This window comes from Micropterus dolomieu, linkage group LG17 (assembly GCF_021292245.1).
Source record: "Micropterus dolomieu isolate WLL.071019.BEF.003 ecotype Adirondacks linkage group LG17, ASM2129224v1, whole genome shotgun sequence".
NCBI classification, from domain to species: Eukaryota; Metazoa; Chordata; class Actinopteri; order Centrarchiformes; family Centrarchidae; genus Micropterus; species Micropterus dolomieu.
Genome location: NC_060166.1, coordinates 27,850,725 through 27,863,578, shown reverse-complemented (window position 1 = coordinate 27,863,578; position 12,854 = coordinate 27,850,725). Strand labels below are relative to the sequence as shown.

At 41.2% G+C, this 12,854-nt stretch overlaps 1 protein-coding gene across 2 annotated transcripts in view; it reads left to right on the top strand.

Annotated features, from left to right (window-relative positions):
• Positions 1-3,575: 3,575 nt before the first annotated feature.
• dph1 (diphthamide biosynthesis 1) overlaps positions 3,576-12,854 on the top strand; it is a 42,317-nt gene continuing 33,038 nt past the window's right edge. The window contains exons 1-2 of one of the 2 annotated variants that reach the window (XM_046074689.1): positions 3,576-3,731; positions 10,382-10,531. In XM_046074689.1, coding sequence (XP_045930645.1) covers positions 3,668-3,731; positions 10,382-10,531 — 214 coding nt within the window. In that variant the 5' untranslated portion in view covers positions 3,576-3,667. The remainder of the gene's footprint in view (positions 3,732-10,381; positions 10,532-12,854) is intronic. The other variant, XM_046074688.1, reaches the window with a different exon arrangement.

Genomic DNA, 12,854 nt, shown 5'->3' with positions numbered 1-12,854 from the left:
CACGACCATATGATGTTATAAGCAATAATCAACCTGTACAAACTCATGGCCCACAGATCAAGAGATGAGCAGCCATAAGACAAAGTGTGAACCAAAAGGCCATCATACAATCTGTGTCCACCTAAATAACATGGTAATTAGGCACAGCTAGCAACAATGTGAGGTTAACCTGAGAGCTGCTGACAGTGTGTTTCAGCTAAGACACTTTCCTTCTGTGAGTTTGTAAATGGTGGACCTGTCACTGTAAATGCTGTGCCTGATGCAGCAGCCAGGCTCCCCAGAATGTGTTATTTTAGGTGCAAAAAAATTCAAATTCACTGGAGAACTTCTGCGCTGTTCCTGCCAATGGTGACGCATCTCTGCCTCACTATTGTAGACTTCGACATGCTGGCATACTGAGCACTTTTGGCAGACTGGTGAAATCTGTACTTTGAAGTCGTTTGTCTTGAATTAAGTGATTTTCTGTCCGGCACTATGCAGTGGTAAGACAGTTGATTCACATACAAAAACCTTAGACAGAGCAGGCATAGAGCATGTTTGGAGTACAAATCCTCAAATGCCAATCACCTCTGTTTTTAGCTCTCCATTTAACCCTCAACATAAATGGAATATGAATGTGTGCTGTGGGATATCGTCTCCTTGAGGATCAGTTAATGATAACGATGCATTATCAAGAGTAACAGCATTTACCAGCATGTCCATTAGTTTGACGCAAAACAGAGACAAACATGTTTGCTCATACATTAAACAATATAGAGCCTCTACTGGAATGCAGATCATGATTCATGCTAGTTCTCCCAAAAGATCCAGATGTAACACTTTTCATAAATGATAAGAAGATTAGTTACGAGAAGCTGTCAGGATGCAGGTTTAGACAATAGGCCCTATAAGCACTCATCACCATGGTATGTTTCATCTCGACAATTGGAACAACAAAAATCGATCTGATGGCAGCGAGAAAAACATGTTGTTTTTCTTTGCCCCTGAGGCCACCAGCAGAAACACACACACTCTAAACAGATGGTTTTTCACACGAAATACTAAATACATACAAATATAACACAAGCAGTAAGTGTTGTATGGTGACCCCCGCCAAGCATGTATCTGCGTGTGAGGTTTATGTAAAGGTTTGAGTATGTTTTATATAAATATAAACTTTATGGAATAACACAACAAAAGATTAGTCTGGTTCTAACGCATGACAAAGTGATGTGCAATGCTTGATCTAATGCAGTGGTTCCTAAAGTGGGGTCTAGGGACATCCAGTAGTCCTTGAGGGGGCTCCAGGGGCCCCAGCAAAATGAGGAACCATTTAATTTCACAATTATTTCACTCCCTCAATGATACCACAATGGAAGCATGTATTAGCCTACTGTAATCTATTCTCATTAGAGGTTTTACTCTCCCTGCTGTCAGACATCCCCTGCATTGCCAATAAAAGCCTAGAAATAAGGAAACTGTTCCACAGGACAACAGATAATCAAATATGAGTCTGTGGTGTACTATGTAGGCTATCTTTCTGGGGGATCTTGATATTAAAAGTTTGAGGAGCTATTACCTTTTATATGAGGTGCTAAAGGTCTTGAGTGTTCATATAGTGTGTAGCCAGCGGAGAATAACCTTGTGAACTGCGGTTTAATCCATCACATCTAGATGTAGGCTACTGACACACAGCAAATAATAATGCTTCAGTAGAGTGCATTGCTCTGAGAGATAGCCTTGTGTCCCGGGTACAACTTATAAACTGCAGTGCAGCATTAGCTGTATTAATATCATATGTCATCCCCATGTATCCTTACTCAGATGAATATTTAATTCCCAGAAACCTTCAGTGCGTGTTGTGCAAATTAAAGATGCGCTTCAAATGGCGCATCATCTGTAATAACACATCTGCGGGGCAATGTGGTGCATTATGAATGTTTCTGTTTCATAAGCGTAAAAAGTACCAGCACTGGATTGATAAACATTATGCATATGCAGAATTCGTCTTACAGGCTGCATGCTAGGCAATTAATAAAACAGCTACAATTAATTTGGGTGTTAAAGTTGAGACTTACCCCTTTTGAACATGTTGTAGGCCTAGGTGTATTTCGTCTTCTGTCCTCTGAGAATCATCTATTCTTATATTCCAGACTTCAAACTTGTGCGCTTTAGTTTTGAAGTTGATCCGGAGCTTCCGTGGCTTGTCGTGTGAATGTCAGTTGTCACTCCTCAGGATTTTCTTGCGAACCACTGTATTGAGTTGCATTGCAGACTGCCGTGGATGTGATAAACATTAACAACAAACATTAATCTCCTTATCCACCGAGTCTGGCAGACCTCAGTCGGGTCTGGGAAATTAGGCGACAATCGTTACGAAACAGACGCACCAAAAGCATCCCCTCAGTCCGAAATAATGATAACTCCAGTGTGTGTGTGTGTTTGTGTGTGTGATGAGCACAAACGCACAGTAGTCCGATACAACCTCTGATAGGCAACTCCTCTTCAGGCGCAAATGACCATAGATTCTGCAAATCAGTTCTGGGGGCAGGTCGACGGTGAACACGAGCAGTCCTCCAAAACGACAGATGTTTAAATTCAAGAGGCCAACCTAAAAATTCTTCTCTCGGTGCTTTAGAGCCGTTCAAATCGCATCACAGTCGTTAAAATCTCTTATTAACATAAGTTATTTGGATTCACATTCCGCCTCTGATGTCGGATTACAAACGCAGATTCCTCAAATCCTCCTTAATAATGTAGAGTCTGATGCCTTCGTTTTCCTTAAAATCCCCCCCCTTTTCAGCTCTTCTCTCCACTCGCAATTGTTACATTTCTGTGCTCTTGTCTGTGAAGATCTCTCTGCTTTCCACCTATGGATCAGAGCTCGTTGATGCGCTCAAGGAGGGAGAAAGTATGTTGTACTGCCTCAGCCCCTCCACCGGGCAGCATCCTGCTCCATTCCTACCTCTGTCCCTATTTGCGCCAGCCTGAGACACAATGCTCCCTGACACCAGAGGTCTTCATAATAAATATTATATGACACAAAAGGACACAACTTACATGTAACAACAACAAAAAAGGCGTTTAAGTATACAAAAGACAAAATATGAGGAGATATTTGTGATGCTACTTATTCTGCAGTGAGAGACAGCTTTCATAAAAGCCACTGATCAAATAGCCTCCACCCAAATCAATATCTTAAAGATAATGGACTAATGCATTAGAAAAGCCTCTCTCTCTCTCTCTCTCTCTCTCTCTCTCTCTCTCTCTCTCTCTCAGATTATATATAAATTCCCTTGTCTGTCAGATTTAATTAGACCATATTTTATATTTATTCTATTTGTGTTTTTTTGTTTTATTTTATTTTATTAATTTTATGTTTTACTTACTTTTGTGTTATTTTATTTTTATTTAGCCTAATCAACTTAGTTGGCTGTGTAAAGCACTTTGAAACTGTAACATATACACAATATTTTACTTTTTAATTCTTATTTGAATGTATTATTCTTTTTATTATTGCCACTTTGGATAATGGACATTGCACTTTAACTCATATAGACATACCATAATTAACTGTTGCAGTCCTCCTGCCCCGATCAGTGACATCGGTTTCATCGGTGTTCGACTTATCTTCCCTGACCTCTTAACTCGATTGATTTTGCCTTCCTGTACTTCACATGTGTCCTATATGGGAGGAAACATGGCAGCGTCCTCAAATGAAGTCCAGGTTGTTCCTGCAAAAAAGCCCACAGGTAAAAATTAACATCTCAGAAGAACAATTTAATACTGTAGACAGAGAAATATAGTTTAGTACTTTATATAGATATTTGGGTACGTAGATGAGGCGTAATTAGCCATACCGAAACTCAGCTGTTTTCAGTAACACAGCAGTCTAGCTATGAGGCAAACACGAACACGAGCAACGTCGCCTGGTCTGTATGTTTAGTGTTTAGTAGCTATCCAGCTGTGGTCAGTATAATAAACTAATAAGACACATCATTAGCTTGTAGCAGGTAGCATCCGATCAGCGTTCACTGTCGTCGGGATGACTCACCAGACTTCATGACGAACATGGTTCACAGTTGTGTGAAAGATGGCGTGTTTCATTGTTACCTGTCCTCATGAGTTTTAAATAATTACAACACCTGGTCAATATCTTTGCAGGAGAAAAATTAATTCCGTAGAAATTACTTTTTAACTCCTGAAAAATCTTTTCTCTGTTGATTGCAGAAATACAATTTAAATTTGAACAAAACATCTTAGATTATGTAGGCCTAATTTTGTTTAATTGGATTGCAGTGTCGGTCTGTTTCTACTATATGCTACTGAATGCATAGTATTTTATATTTTCCAACATTGTGAATAATTTATCATTTGCCACTGAGGGAGAAACAGGCAGCTGCACGTGTTGTGAAGGAAGTGGTTGAGACTAGCTGAGAAAAGAGACAAAGTTTTTACAATATATAGTAGCCCACTGTGCAAATGTTTAAGGCAGGTGTGGAAAATCTAATAGATGATATTTATTAATTTACAAAATGCAAAGTGAGTGAACAGAAGAAAAATGTAAATCACATCAAAATGTGGTGCGAGCACTCTTGCCTTCGAAACAGCATCAATTCTTCTAACTTGCACAAAGTCAGGGATTTTGTAGGTATATCATCAAGAGTATGGATAAACAATTATACCAAACAGGTGCTAATGATCACCAATTCAGTATGTTTAATGTTATGTTTAGGTTTAGACAATCATTAACTGTAACAGAAAGAGCGGTGTAGGAAGTAAAAAACTGGGTGAGGAACAGCCAGAATAACTAACAAGGTGAGGTGGCTGAAGACAGTTACTGTTAAAAGTCAAATACCATGGCAAGACTGAGCACAGCAACAAGACACACGGTAGTTATACTGCATCAGCAAGGCCTATCCCAGGCAGACATTTCAAGGCAGACAGGGCTATCCAGATGTGCTGTCCAAGCTCTTTTGAAGAAGCAAAGAGACACTGGCAATCGAAAGACACAGTGGGCACTGTGGGAAACCTACTGCAGTAGATGAAAGACACATCATGCTTACTTCCCTTCATAATTGGAAGATGTCCAGCAGTCCCATCAGCAGAAAACAGTGGGACCTAGCTACACCCATCGACTTTGTGGAGAAGTCTGGTACGAAGTCATGGAAGACTTGGTGCCAAAAAGTCATATCTCTGACATGGAAACTAGGCCACGTGACTCAATTATGCATGGAAACATAGGGACTGGGGTGCAGAAAACTGGCGGCAGGTGCTCTGTACTGATGAGTCAAAAATATTTGGCTGTATCAGAATTCATTAACTATATTCATTGTAAAAAAGAACAAAGAGTCCTGGGAGGTGATGGTATGGCTTCCACAGAGCCCTGATCTCAACACCATCAAGTCTATCTGGGATTACATGAAGAGAGAGAAGCAACTGAGGCTGCTTAAATCCACAGAAGGACTATAGGTAGTTCTCCCAGATTTTTGGGCCAACCTAGATGTTTAGGTCACCCTACCTGCCGAGTTCCTTCAAAAACTATGTGCAAGTGTACCTAGAAGAACTGATGTTTTTAGGGTTAGGCAAAGAGTGGTCACACCCAATATTGTTTTGATTTAGATTGTTCTTCTGTTCATTCACTTTACATTTTGTTATAATTTACATTATCTTTCTTGGTAACCATACAGGGTTTCCTACAGCATGACATTGCATAATTATGCAAGCTAACTTTGATTAGGACAAATGTCAAAAGGATTAGGACAACATTTCTTTTCAAACAAGACTTGAATTTGTGTGTTTCCAGTTCAGACATTTGAAAGGAATACAAACACAAAATATACAAAGAAATTGTTTTGGGTGAAGGTATATTTCATCTGTACATGGGAAACACTGATATAGCACTACTATAACATCAGCTTATTCCAGAGACTGCAGTTCTCACACAAGGGTCCCAGAATGGTTTGAAACATCTGTAATTACTTTCAGTCCTTTTTTTTCTTAATAGTAATGTCAAACAGAATCACACACTGCAAATCACCTCTATATCGAGTGAGATGATGCAGGGCTGTTGATAGGGAGCTGAAAGGTGATAATGATTGATTGTATTTTTTATGATTCAATTATGTAATTTCCTTTGACTGTGCTGTGAAAGTACAGTCACCTCCTTAAGTTTTTGGACAGTGACACAACTTTTTGTTTTGGCTCTGTACACCACCTCATTGGATTTGAAATAAAACGATTATAATCTGCTTTCAGTGCAGACTTTTAATGCAGTTCTTTTGTGCAGCTTTAATTTAAAGTATTGACAGCAATTCTGGTTGATCAGTGCAGGAATTACAACCATTTGTATACACAGACCCCACATTTCAGGGTACCAAAATTAACTGAACAGATTAACATAATATGAAATAAAGTTGTCATTTTCAGTACTTGGTTGCAAATCCTTTGCATTCAATGACTGTCTGATGTCCGGAACTCATAGACATCACCAGACACTAGGACCGCCCTCATCAAAATCACTAATGACCTCCTCATCGCCGCAGATTCTGGACATATCAGCATCCTCATTCTTCTAGATCTCTCTGCAGCCTTTGACACAGTGTCCCATGCCATCCTTCTCAACCGTCTATCTGAATGTGTTGGCCTCACTGGTTCACCACTCTCCTGGTTTCAGTCATATCTCTCCAATAGGGAACAGTTCGTCACCTTTAGAGACTCCAGCTCCCCCCTGGCCCCAGTCAAACAAGTTGTGCCTCAAGGCTCAGTGCTTGGACCCCTCCTTTTCACCATTTACATGCTCCACCTCGGCTAGATAATACGTCACCATGGTCTCAGTTTCCACTCTTATGCTGATGACACACAGCTGCATATCAGCATCAAACCATCCACTCAGCTTTCCCCTCTGTCACTTGTTAACTGTCTGACTGAAATAAAAACCTGGGTGTCATCCAGTCTACTCAAGCTAAACAGCAGCAAAACGGAGCTAATGGTAGTGGCTCCCAAGCCGCTGCTCCTGAGGGTAGGTGATCTACTCCTCAGGAGCAGATCCCCGGTTGCTCCATCTCTCCATCCCAAGAAGTCCGCAACCTTGGTGTCATCTTGGACTCCACATTTTCCTTCCAGTCTTCCAGTTACCAAATCTGCTTTCTACCACCTCAAATACATCTCCAGACTTCGACCATCACTCTCAGACTCTGTGGGAGAGTCATCGATGCCTTCATCACCTCCCGCCTGGACTACTATAATGATGTCCTGTATGGTGTACCCAGCAAGGTCCTAGACAGGCTACAATATGTCCAGAACTTGGCTGCCAGGGTTCTCACACGCACACCCCCAATCCTCACTCAGCTTCACTGGCTCCCGGTCAAATTCTGCATCAAAATCCTACTCCTCACCTATAAATCTCTCCATGCCACTGCCCCCCAGTACCTACTGGACCTTCTCCACTCCTACTCCCCCTCACGGAACCTACATTCCACCGACAAGGGCCTGGTCTCTGTCCCCCACACCAGACTACGGACTTTTGGGGACAGAGTCTTCAGCGCCACAGCCCCCACCCTCTGGAACTCCATCCCCACAGAGATCCAAAATGCTCCCTCTCTGGACACCTTCAAAAAACTCCTAAAAACCCTCCTCTTCACAAAGGCATTCAACCCTGAATGACTTTTGGTTGCTCTGTCTCTGCAATTATGTGTAAAGCATCCTTGGGTCTCGTGAAAGGCACTATATAAATATAAGTTATTATTAGGGCCCGAGCACGACCGTACGAGGTCCCTATTGAATTAGTAAAGGTTTTCTTTTGTTTTTTTTTTCTGCAAAGTAAGCTCCATTTTGGGGACCTGAGCATACTCGAAAACTCACCAAACTTTGCACACATGTCAGAACTGGTGAAAAATTTTGTATTTTATGGGTTTTGTGCATGGGCGTGGCAAAATGACTCGCTAGCGCCACCTAGAAAATTGGAAAACATTTGCCCCTCGTTCACGTTTAACCTACATGCACGAAATTTTCTGGGGACATGTATCATATCAAGACGCACAAAAAAGCCTCAAGAACCCATACCCTAAACTCAACAGGAAGGTGGCCATTTTACTGCCATTTTTGGATGATTTACACACTTCGTACTTTAATGAACTCCTCCTAGGGATTTAGTCGGATCGACGTCAAATTTCTGCTGTCCCTTCTAAAGGCATTGACGATGAAAAGTTGTGCTATTTGCGAGTTTTCGTCAATGGGCGTGTCTGTGGAGTCGATGATTCGCCATGACACAGGAAGTTGTTGTAACTTCAGTGTACATGCTCACATCTGCACCAAACTGTACATGTAGGATGAGAGTCCCGCCCTCAACATATGTACATGCCGACATTCACCCACAGTCATAGCACCACCTGCTGGCAACAGGAAGTGACTTTTATCGAAGCAGACCCCGCCGCACGTTTCACCTACGTATACAAATTTTCGGTGGTATGTGTATCTTGTCCAGACGCACAAAAAAGTCTCTTGGAGCCATAGCCTAAACCCAACAAGAAATGGTCCATTTTGAATTTTACGTCAATTTTTGGATGATTTACACACTCCGTACTTTAACGAACTCCTCCTAGGGATTTTGTCCGACCGACCTCAAATTTCTGCTGTGCCTTCTAAAGGCATTGAAGATGAAAAGTTGTGCTAACTGTGAGTTTTCGTCAATGGGCGTGTCCGTGGCGTGGCGTCAAAGATCAACTCTTCGCCATGACACAGGAAGTTGTTGCAACTTCAAAGTACATGCTCACATCTGAACCAAACTTTACGTGCTTGATAACTCTCCCACCCCGCAGACATCTACACACCAATACCGACTATTCATAGTGGCAAGTGCTATGTAGCTCCACCTAGGGGACACAGGAAGTGACATATAACACCTTCATGCGGCGTCGGAACCGCGTAACAAATTCACAGCCGCACCGGCAGGGCTCCAGAATATGCAAAGCGGCCGGCTCACACCCGGACGCGCTACAAGTGCGAGGGTCCGCCCAACGCTGCTTGCAGCTTTAATTATTATTATGTTTCTTTCATACTGATGGTCTGCCAAGCCTTTACTGCACCTGTGTCAGTTCATGTGTGTTTTGGGAGGTTTTTGCTTTCAATTTTTTCTCCAGCAAGTGAAATGCACACTCTATGGGATTCAGGTGAAGTGATTGATTTGGCCATTCAAGAACATTCCAGTTTTTGGTCTTGTAGAAGTCTTTGGTCGCTTTGGCAGTATTTTCTGTTTCATTATCCTGCTACGGTGTAAACAGAGGTACTGGATTAAATCTGAGCAGATATGTTTACTCTGTACACGTCAGAATACACCCTGCTGCTTTTGTCAGCAGTTGTGTCATCAATAAATACAAAGGAGCGAGTTCCACTGGCGAGCCATACATGCCCAGGTCATAACATTACCTCCACCATTTTTATAGATCAGCTGGTATGCATAAGAGAACTGCATTTTCCTTTTCTCCTTTGCTGTTTCCTCTTTCCACCACTCTAATAGAGGTTTATCTGTGTCTGATCAGTCCACAAAATCTTGTTCCAGAACTCTGCAGGTTATTTTAAGTAGTTTTTAGTAGTAGTAGTAGTAGTAGTAGTAATAGAAGTAAATTGTAACCTGGCCTTTTGGTTCTGCAGTTTTATAAGTGGTTTGCACCTACCTCTTGGAGAGTCTTCTTGATGTGACTGACATTTGAAAAGTTTTTTTTTATGGAAAGGGTTCTTCTGTCATTCACCGCAGTAGTCTTCTGGGATCTACCTGGTCATTTTTCATGTCTCAGATCACCAGTGTGTTCTTTATTTTGCCTTCCGCAAATAAGACTGAACATTGTGATTAAAAAACAAACAACAAACCCTCCCTGTACTTGAGAACTAGTGGGGCTACATCAAGCTCAAACTCTGCCAGTAAAATCTGAGCCAAGTTTCTCATCTTTTTTCCTATTTCAGCTGGCATTTCAAGCTACTAAGTAGCTTGTAGGAAATTATTTAGAGAATATGCCACAAGGACAAAGCTGCACTCCAGTTCCACCACTCTTGTGCCTCTTAAAAGGTAACCTATCCCTGTAGAGGTGGGATACGCACTTGGATAATTTGGATGTGGACAGCGACTTTCTTGAACTACCCTGGGTGCCAGTCTGAACTGTAGAACATGTCTGAAGTCTGTGTTAAAGTCTAGCTTTATTTGATGCAGAATTACCCATACAGATGGCTCCTGCTAAATAAATTCACTGATAACTTATTATCTGACTGTGTCCTTTTTTATGATGGTCCCATTTGTGACTAGCTTGTCTGTAGAATATACAGTTTGGTCCGTTAGGTAGTTGAACTCCTTGCTTCAATCTGTGTGTACTGCATTGCTAAAACTTTAATCATTGAACTTTCTCTTCAGTCCGAGGACCACGGCGGGTAGCCAATCAAATTCCAGATGAAATCCTGCAAGACCCTGAGCTACAGGAGGCGATCAAAGTCCTGCCTGCAAATTACAACTTTGAGATCTACAAGACGATTTGGCGAGTGAGACAAGCAAATGCTAAGAGAGGTGAGCTCTGTTCTTTCTTAATGCACTTGATTCATTTGCCACATGACGAGTAATCTGTATGTACTCTTTTAACAGCAACAGTCACTGTATTTACTGTAAGGGGGAAATGCCAGATTTTAAATGATTGAAGAGCAGCTGTACAATAAGCTTTATTGCAGACTTAAAATAGGGGCTGGCTGATCTTTACTTATGAAATTGAGTTTTAACACAGCATGGACATTATGTAAAAGCTGAGCCAATAATCTATTTCACAATACCACAATGCTCACGAGTACAGTCTGAGAACAGCGCAGAAATCTTAAGTGCTTGTGCTAGAGGCTTTTAAATTACACAACTGACTTCCAAATTAAGTTGCATTAGATGAATTGGAGCATGGCTGGATGAAGTTACTTGGAAGGAAGGGATCTGCAATAAATGCAGTCTTTTACACCACAGCCTGTATTTAAATAAGATGAATATTTCCAATTCATAGTCGTATTAACTAGCAGGATATCTGTCCCAAAACCTGACACTTACAACCATTACACTGCACCACCATGCCTTATGTCATCTTGATTCAGAAATATTTATTTTATGTTCATTAATGTCAGTGTCACTACAAGATACAACTAATATTAGCTGAATGTCTATGAAACAGCACTGAAGTACTTTCATTTGTATTGTTACTCACACCTCATTAACAATGGCTTTGCAAGTTAAAGAAGATTGTATGAAGATATGGGATCCACAGCATTAAGAGTTTTATACCGAAAGACAATGTGCGCATGAATGCCATGTCAGTGCCATCCATGATTGCATCTGTGCGGTGATCTACTTTGTCGATATTATTGTATCAGCAACCTGCAAGGTTCACACAGGATTATCCACAAATCAAAAATGGACCCAGTTTTCGAAAGGCCATGTAGGTCATCCTGCTGTGACTATGTCATTAGAATCCAACAGTATACATTAACAGCTAAAAATGTTAAGAAATCAGTACATTTTAAGATGTTATGTATTTGTTCCTCTGTGGTGATGTGATTCAGAAAAAGTCTTTTTTTCTTGTGGTCAGTTTGGACACCAAAGTGAAGCAGCATGCTCTTCACAAGCACTGCCATGTTCAGTGTGTTTTGGAGTCAGTTAACACTGACTTTGTGAGGTGGATGTGTTGGCCTTCTTGATATTCGGGGTGTGTGTTGGGGGGATTGTGCTTATGTGTTATTGACAGAGTTGCAAGGCTATGCTTACCCTGCAGCTGATGTACTGCTCAAGCTCTGATTTCTTCTCACCATCTATGCAGCACAGATATTTGTATACAGTGAAACCAAAAACAAATGCAAGATATCACATTTTATTTATTTCTTTTTAAGCAGAACTTGACGTCATGTCAAACCAAATCTCAAAGTAAAAAGCGGAAAAAGATTCTAGTTATGAACTCCAAAACTGGGAAACAACTTCAGATATTCAGTTGCCCGTCTGACTGTCCAGACTTCATAAATTTTGTTTGTCTGTGTTATTTCAGGATACAGGATATGGGGTCACTTAAAAAATAGTGTTGTCAAACAGAATAATCAGATCTGAGCAAAGCATTCAGTCCCCTATCAATGTTGCTCTATTAAAGGTCCCTTATAATTAGGGCCCGAGCACGACCGTGTATTGAATTTGCTAAGATTATATATATATATATTTAGGGCCCGAGCACAACCGTGTGAGGTCCCTATTGAATTTGCTAAGATTATATATATATTTTTTTTTTCTGCAAAGTAGGCTCCATTGACGGGGCCTAAACATACTCGAAAACTCACCAAACTTTGCAAACATGTCAGAACTGGTGAAAAATTTTGTATTTTATGGGTTTCGCGCATGGGCGTGGCAAAATGACTCGCTAGCGCCACCTAGAAAATTGGATTATCCCCTCGTTCACGTTCAACCTACATGTACGAAATTTTCTGGGGACATGTATCATATCAAGACGCACAAAAAAGCCTCAAGAACCCATACCCTAAACTCAACAGGAAGTTGGCCATTTTGAATTTTACGGCCATTTTTGGATGATTTACACACTCCGTACTTTAACGAACTCCTCCTAGGGATTTAGTCCGACCGACCTCAAATTTCTGCTGTGCCTTCTAAAGGCCTTGAAGATGAAAAGTTGTGCTATTTGCGAGTTTTCGTCAATGGGCGTGTCCGTGGCGTGGCGTCAAAGATCAACTTTTCGCCATGACACAGGAAGTTGTTGTAACTTCAGTGTACATGCTCACATCTGAACCAAACTTTACGTGCTTGATAACTCTCCCACCCCGCAGACATCTACACGCCAATACCGATTTATATTCATAGCGGC